This window comes from Perca flavescens, chromosome 19, assembly GCF_004354835.1.
Source record: "Perca flavescens isolate YP-PL-M2 chromosome 19, PFLA_1.0, whole genome shotgun sequence".
Lineage (NCBI taxonomy): Eukaryota > Metazoa > Chordata > Actinopteri > Perciformes > Percidae > Perca > Perca flavescens.
In genome coordinates this window covers 10,371,604-10,379,725 of record NC_041349.1, presented here as the reverse complement: position 1 = coordinate 10,379,725, position 8,122 = coordinate 10,371,604, and the positions used below count along the sequence as shown (strand labels likewise).

The 8,122-nt window shown below is 43.5% G+C and overlaps 1 protein-coding gene across 1 annotated transcript; it reads right to left on the bottom strand.

The window, feature by feature from the left end:
- Nucleotides 1-6,240: 6,240 nt before the first annotated feature.
- On the bottom strand, nt 6,241-7,513 carry LOC114546053 (uncharacterized). Its single transcript, XM_028564707.1, has 3 exons — nt 7,397-7,513; nt 6,900-7,259; nt 6,241-6,743 (listed from the first exon to the last, which is right to left on the bottom strand). The coding sequence occupies exons 1-3, from the start codon at nt 7,443-7,445 to the stop codon at nt 6,523-6,525; spliced, it is 630 nt and encodes a 209-aa protein (XP_028420508.1). The 5' UTR covers nt 7,446-7,513; the 3' UTR covers nt 6,241-6,522.
- Nucleotides 7,514-8,122: the final 609 nt, after the last annotated feature.

Sequence of the window (8,122 nt, the reverse complement as noted above, 5' to 3'; positions counted from 1 at the left end):
TACGCCTCGATATCCTGTCCATAAATGTTACAAACAGGATTGGTGACAAAGCGCAGCCCTGGCGGAGGCCAACCCTCACCTGAAACGAGTCCGATTTACTGCCGAGAACCCGGACACAGCTCTCACTTTGGTTGTACAGAGATTGGATGGCCCTGAGAAGAGACCCCCTCACCCCATACTCCCGCAGCACCTCCCACAGTATTTCCCGGGGGACCAGGTCATACGCCTTTTCCAGATCCACAACACACATGTAGACCGGTTGGGCATACTCCCAGGCTCCCTCCAGGATCCTTGCGAGAGTGAAGAGCTGGTCCGTTGGTCCACGACCAGGACGGAATCCGCATTGTTCCTCTTCAATCTGAGGTTCGACTATCGGCCGAACCCTCCTTTCCAGCACCTTGGAGTAGACTTTACCAGGGAGGCTGAGAAGTGTGAAACCCCTGTAATTGGCACACACCCTCTGGTCCCCCTTTTTAAAAAGGGGAACCACCACCCCGGTCTGCCACTCCTTTGGCACTGTTCCAGATTTCCACGCAATGTTGAAGAGGCGTGTCAACCAGGACAGCCCCTCCACACCCAGAGCCTTGAGCATTTCCGGACGGATCTCATCAATCCCAGGGGCTTTGCCACTGTGGAGTTGTTTGACTACATCAGTGACTTCCACCTGGGAAATTGACAGTGATCCCCCATCATCCTCCAGCTCTGCTTCTAACATAAAGGGCGTATTACTCAGATTCAGGAGTTCCTCAAAGAGCAAATGAGCAGTCATTGGCCCTTGGCCACTTGATCTTGTTCCTTCGGAGTGGGTTTATCAGGTTCCTGGCTCTTTGGCTCGACTCCGGTCTTGGGTCTCTTGGGGGTGCTACTGGGTTCACTTCTTGGGGTTCATCAACATCCCTTTCTTCCCCCTCCTTCCTTTCCTCCTGCTCTACCTCTGCAACATTGGGCCCGTTGGCACTGTGGTTATCAACCCGGCCTTGGATCCCATTTGTCTGACCTGCCCTTACCGGGGCAGTGCAAGGTTGCATCATGCTACCACCACCACCACACTTCTTCTTTCCCATGTGGATGTGAAGTCCCCTCAAAGTTGTTGTTTTTTCCCATCCGCACCCGCACTTCCTTGGAATCTTCTCTTTTGCCGATGTCCTTGCGTTCGTTATCGTGTGGTCCGTCCTTGTTGGCCCTTCTTTCATCCAGCCTTCGGATTGTTTTCTGTGTTTCTTCTTTGTAGTACGCTTTGGGTGTCTTCCTCTTGGAAAAAACAAACAAACTAGAGGGTAGGGTTACTAGCCCGCCTCTCCCAGTGCAGTCTATCCTGCTGCCACCAGTCTCTCCTGGTTGTCCTCCAGTCTTCCCTGGACTCCAACTGCTCTATTCACAGTAGCCACTGTCTCCAGAAATGCATCATTCATTACAGCAAGGTGTTCTTTCTGCTGGGCTTTTGGCCTGTCGCACCTCCAACGGTGCCTGTGGTGGACTATGCATGGCAGGGGCGTCCTCTTCCCTGAGGCAGGTCTAAACCTAGCCGCATACCGCAAGGTTTTGCTGCAGGGTCTTCAGCTGGGGACCACCGCTCATTGACGTTTCGCCCCTTAGCCCAGAACATCTCCTGGTGGCGGGGCAGTGAACAGGGACGTCTCCCTGACACCCCCTGCAGCAAAACCTAATTAGATGTTACTCCCCAAGTCTTGTCTAAAATGCGTTTCAGCCAGAGCCAGTGGCTTGCTTTCTCCGCTTCCTCCGAGAGCTCTTTGGTGGATCTGCTCAGTGTGGCTCCACGTAGTCCCAGGTCCTTGAGCAGACGTGATGTTGATCTGCCCACAAAGCCTCTGGCTCCCACCTCCACCGGGTACAGCCTCACACTCCATCCACTTTCTCTGCACTCCGCGACCAGATCTGCATACTTTGCCTTCTTTCTCTCGTAGGCTGCTTCCAGACCCTCCTACCATGGCACTGTCAGCTCGATCAGTATTGCTGACTTCACAGCTGCAGACCACAGCACCACGTCAGGTCTTAAGGTGGTGCTGCATATCTCCTGTGGGAACTGGAGCTGCTTAACCAGATCCACTTCCATCTTCCACACTGCCCCTGATGTTAATAGCTTGGCGGGTGGTCTCTTGCTGGTATGGCTTGCAGGTTCCCCCTGCCTAAGGAAGTGGATCCTGCATCGGCTCTCTGATGGTCTCTGGATGTTTGCTTCCTGCTGTCTTTTCTCCAGCACCTCTGCCAGCTTCCTGAGCACTTGGTCGTGCCGCCATCTGAGCCGACCCTGTGTCAGTGCTGTTTTACAGCCTGACAGAACATGCTGGAGTGAGGCATTGATGGTTCCGCAGAGGTCACAAGATTGCTCTGTTCCAAGCCACTGATGGAGGTTTTTAGGGCTCGGGAGGGTGTTGTACGTTGCCCTAGTACGTTGCTCTAATTTTAACGCATACTTCTTTTTTTTAGGAGCTGTGTTTTACACATTTTCAGTTCAGTTGACTTTTACTTTACGTAAGCTTGAACCTGAAGAGGGACGCACGGCACGTCAGGCGTGCTAGTTTTAGGTGGGGTTGCCAGGTAGTACCAGACATATCCTCCAGTCTGGACATATCACAGAAACTGTGAAACAGCCATTTGAGTCATATGATATCACAATGAAAACCAAATACATAAACGCGTTGCAATTAAAAAGCGATGCAAAAAGACAAACAACTTCATTAATTTGACAACACATGCGCAGCATTCAGCAAATGCTGAATATACACACAACACAACCAAATACATAAACGCGATGCAAATACACACAACCAAATACACAAACGCGATGCGAATAAAAAACAATGCAAAAAGAAAAGCAGACAAACCCCGAAAACAAATGCAACAAAAGAACGCTGCATCCAGATTCCACAACGGAAGTTCTCCAGGCCTCTAGAGGGGGCAGCTAAGTGCAACAGCTGGATTTTCGACCCCACGGGGAGAGAGCACTCTGCCTTTTTATTAGAGTCGGGTATGGCTGCATAGTAAAAAGAGAACTCCCATCTCATGCCCTTATAAATAACATAATATAATATATTAGTAATGTACAGTCTATGCTCCCGTCTCAGCCGGGAGGCTGGTGCCGTTCTCAAGCTTTGACTTTTCAAAATAAAAGCTTGCGTCTGGTCCGCTCTTCTTCCTTTGGTGTTTTGGATGTTTTTGAACTCAACAGTACAGCAGTCATACTAATGAATACAATAACTTTTTCAGCAGATGTCTTACTTACAACACGATGGAGCAAGCAAAGCAGTTTTGTGTTTATGTGCAGGCGGGATTTATTCAGTTTGATAAATGCCACGGTAAATTGGCTGGTTTACTAAACAGGGAGGCACTATAAATAGTCTGTTTTTTGTATTTCAAGAGCGAATTGCTCTACAATATGAATACAGATTGGTCACTTATTTTAATCACAATATTACACTTGATGAGGCCTACACTTCAGTGATGCGCCTTCGGACTTGGAAATTAAACCCTCTCATGTAATATGGCTTAAACAAACATCAACGTTAAACATTGATGCAGTTTTAAATGTTTTATTACCAAGAGTTTACAGACGTCTCTGCTGATTGAGTATCACCTTTGACCTGACCCGAGACACACCCACCAAACAAGAGAAAACATATCTCAAACATAGACTTAACAGTCTATGATTCCACCGTTGCACACCGTTCTGAGATTGAACGTCTCCCTCTCTCCCTCTCTCTCTCTCCTATAGACTGACTGACTTACAGTCTATACTCTCTCCCCCTCCCCGTGGGGTCGAAAATCCAGCTGTTCCACTTAGCTGCCCCCTGTGGAATCTGGATGCAGCGTTTTTTTGTTGCATTTGTTTTCGGGGTTTGTCTGCTTTTCTTTTTGCATCGTTTTTTATTCGCATCGCGTTTGTGTATTTGGTTGTGTTGTGTGTATTTACATTGCGTTTATGTATTTGGTTGTGTTGTGTGTATATGCAGCGCGTTTGCTGAATGCAACGCATGTGTTGTCAAATTAATGAAGTTGTTTTCTTAATTTGCTTGTGTTTTGTCTATTTGCATGTGTTTTCTGAAGTTGCAGGGCGTTTGCCCCGTCAGCCACCGTACTACTGTAACCTGAAGGTCAGAAAGACCCAAATGTGTCAAAAACTATTTCAGCATTAACCAAAATGTAACCAGATGTTTAATTATCAAAACATCTACACACTAAATACCTCTTTATTGTTTAAAACCACAATAGTGCTTCACTGCTTCACTGCCAAATAAGGAACCAAATGTGTTTCAACTCAGCAGAGTAAGATATCACTGAGATGCTATGCACCGTGTGGCGTCCAGATGGCAATACAGTTAAAGTTTTTTTTTTAATTACTATACTGATACATTGTGACAGACAGAAAGAAAGAAATACATATCAATCAAATGACATATGAAAAGTTAATTAGATATAAAACATAAGGCAGCTACACATATAAACAATGCCATCATTAAGTCAATATAACTTATTCAGAGGCTACAGAACATATTTTTAGGAGTTGTTCACGAGACTAACTATAATTATAGTTTTAAGGTAAATAAACAAGAGCACAATGTTTTATTAAGTTGTCTCTGTCCTGATCTCTTCACTAGTACAGTAAACTAGAGTTTGTACATGTTTAGTAACATTTAAAACAGTTGAACAGGTTCAAACATGCGGCTGTATTTTAACAAGCTATTAGTGTCACCTAGTGGAGAAAAAGCTAACAACAATGAGAACTTTATTCAGGATCCAGTCTACAGGAGAGGGTAGGGACAACATCTAGTTAAACTGAATGAAACAGGTTCATCATGTTGAATGTGTGTTTTTTAGGATTTAAATTGATTATTGAACTTAAAAGCTGAACTGCTCGACATGCTGTCAGTATGAACCTGTTGGGTTATTCTGTGAGCCCAAAGATAATTTGCTGTCAGCATCTGGTCTTTGTGTCCTTCACACTTCTAACAAACACCTTCTGTCTCAAGAGATTTTCCATAATTCAGATTTTAATTCTTAAACACAAAGTCATCAATTAGAAACAATAAAATCTGATGAACTCTTTTTGGTTGAAACCAAAGTCAAGAAAAACAACAACATGGACCTAATCAAATGATGAAAACTGATGTAACGACTATATTTCCAACTTTCATATGGAAACATATCTTCACCCATTAAATATATGCGCAAACATTCTCTTACAGATGGTTTTATCAGCAATTAAAAAATTCATTAAAAAACATTCAACATTACACAAAATAATTGTTTTCAATAATTGTATCCATCTACATAAAACACTAAAGAGAGACAGAAAGTTTGCAAAATATTTTAATCAGACTCCTTCTATAAACCATACCTGATCTCAGCAGAAGTCTTTTCCAGACTTAGTTATGCTGACAGCTACATAAAGATGATATATAAATCTCTACTACATTCTCAATAAACCCCTGAATAAACTAGCGTAGCAACTACCAGCTAGCATTCATGTTAGATACATTTAAATAACACTAAGTCCATGTTTCTGAAACATGTGAATGGGCTTTAGAGGACCACAGAGGCAGCAACAGGTTCTAATCAGAACTGGATCAACTTTAACAGCTTATTAGTGCAAAATATTTCAGCAGAGTTAATACATGGCCTTCTGTGTAAAGAATAACATAAATATAACAGCTGATTTGAACATGATGAAAATGGTAATACAAAGTTCCAGTTTCAATTACACAACACAATAAAAAGCTGTCGTTTGGTCGATTCTGCAGCTTCAGATCACAGACGATCAAGAAACATTCAGAAGAGTAACAACAGAAACTAACAGATGTGAAGAGTCTGAGTCGACCTTACTGCTTCATTGGGAGTCAGAGAGCTGGAACTGCAGACAGACAGACAGACAGACAGACAGACAGACAGCTGGAACATGCAGACAGACAGACAGCTGGAACATGCAGACAAACAGACAGACAGCTGGAACCTGCAGACAGAAAGACAAACAGACAGACAGCTGGAACCTGCAGACAGACAGACAACTGGAACATGCAGACAAACAGACAGACAGCTGGAACCTGCAGACAGACAGACAGACATGCAGACAGACAGACAGCTGGATTCGCAGACAGACAGACAGACAGACAGACAGACAAATAGACAGCTGGAACCTGCAGACAGACAGACAGACAGACAGACAGACAGCTGGAACATGCAGACAGACAAATAGACAGCTGGAACCTGCAGACAGACAGACAGACAGAACCCAGTCTGACCTTAGATAGATAGATATATACTTTATTCATCCGGAAGGAACTTTGAATGCTTCATTACACCCTGTGCAAGGCAAGTACAATACTTCATTGTTAAAAGGCCAATAAAAACATCAATGACACAGAAAAGTTGGCATTTGTTTCGATGACTAAAGAAAACATATTTTAGTATGTTAGGAATCCTCATTGTGCTTTATAAACCAGTCAATGCAAAACTAGTCGTTTCTTCGTTCTCTGAAGTATAAAATCAAATCATTGTGGATGTTGATCAAACGGTTGACTCCACCTGCTGAACTGTATCTTTTTGCAAATCCACCTTCAAACTCCGAGGAGAAATGTTGTTTCTCAGCAGATGACTGAATAAACAGAAACAACCAGCCAGCAGAGCTGCTGCTGTCAGTCCACAGTAGAGACCGATCCTTCCCCGACTCTCTGGTTGTGGTGGACTTGTTGTGTTTGGTGTCTCAGGTTCAGGCCGATCCCTCGCTGCTGTAAAGAGACCAAACACATCTATTCATGTGAAGGAAAATATTTACCATAAAACAAAGAGGTATGAGGACTGTAGATTCTAAAGTTTTTTTTTTCTTATTTATCGAAAAAAAAGCAGGAAAAGTAAAACTGAGAGAAAGTTCTGAATCAACTTACCAGTGACATTGAGCAAACATCTACCAGAGTTACTCCCATAACTTGTGAGTACATCACACACGTACAGTCCTGAGTCTTCAGTCCTGAGTCTGGACACATGAAGTCTGAGTCGTCCTTCTCTGAGGACGTCTTTGTCCCACTGGACTCGTCCTGCAAACTGTTCATCCTGAGACTCTGGGACCTCAACTCCTTCATGGAGATGAAACAGGACTGGATTATTGAGATCAGTTATCAGTTCACAGAAGATAAAAAGAGAGTTGGAGGAAGTGTGAGGGTTGGTTGTGAAGGTCCACTCCAGTGTGATGTGGTGGTTCTCCTCTGCCTGATAGGAGGTCTGGTTCACATTCACTACAAATGTTCCTTTTGAGGAGACAGAGAGGGAAAGTGAGGAGCAGACACACTGACAACTTTAAACTCCATCTCCACATGTTTCTGTGGACACTTTAGTGATTCTTTGTTTAGTGTTAGTGGAGAATAAAGTGAAGCTGTAAACTAACCAGAGACACAGGAGGTCAGGATGATGAGCAGCAGGATGCTGCAGATCATCTTCTCCCTGTGAGAGGAGACAGAGGTGAAGAGTCACAAACACATGAGCTCAGAGTTCACTTATTACAGGACAGAGAGGACATATACAGTCGGTTTATACTTCTTCTTCTGTGTTACTTATTACACATGACTGATCAGAGGACTGACAATAAGCAGCTACAGTGATGTATTTCTGTCACGTTTAGTTAAAACATATCTATTGTTTAAAGAAGTTGAGTAGACAAAGAAACAACATTGGTTGAGGTTTACCAAAATATATGTATGTTTGTGCAATTGTGAGATGTCTCCAGAGAGGATGAAAGCCATCTTATAGTATGATAGTATGTGGATGTACCTGTTTATATGAAGAAAAAAAAATGCAGGAGCTAATGAGGATCCTAAATAAACAAACAAACAAACAAGATGGCGCCAGATAGTAGAGTTTTTTTAACTGGGGAAGAACAAGGAAGTATGAGTCTACTATTATGATCTGAGATGGACTGTGGAAGAAAAAGCAGAGGGGCGGTGACTAAAAGCTGCAGTTAAAACAGTTCCCAACCTTCAGCTGGCAACTTGACCTCCCTTCCTTGTTAGCAGACACAACTCTAACGTTACTCGTTCTCCAATGATTGTTGTTGCAGAGGGCGGTGACTAAAGCTGTCTTCAACATGATCCTTGTTATCATTCCAAACTATAAT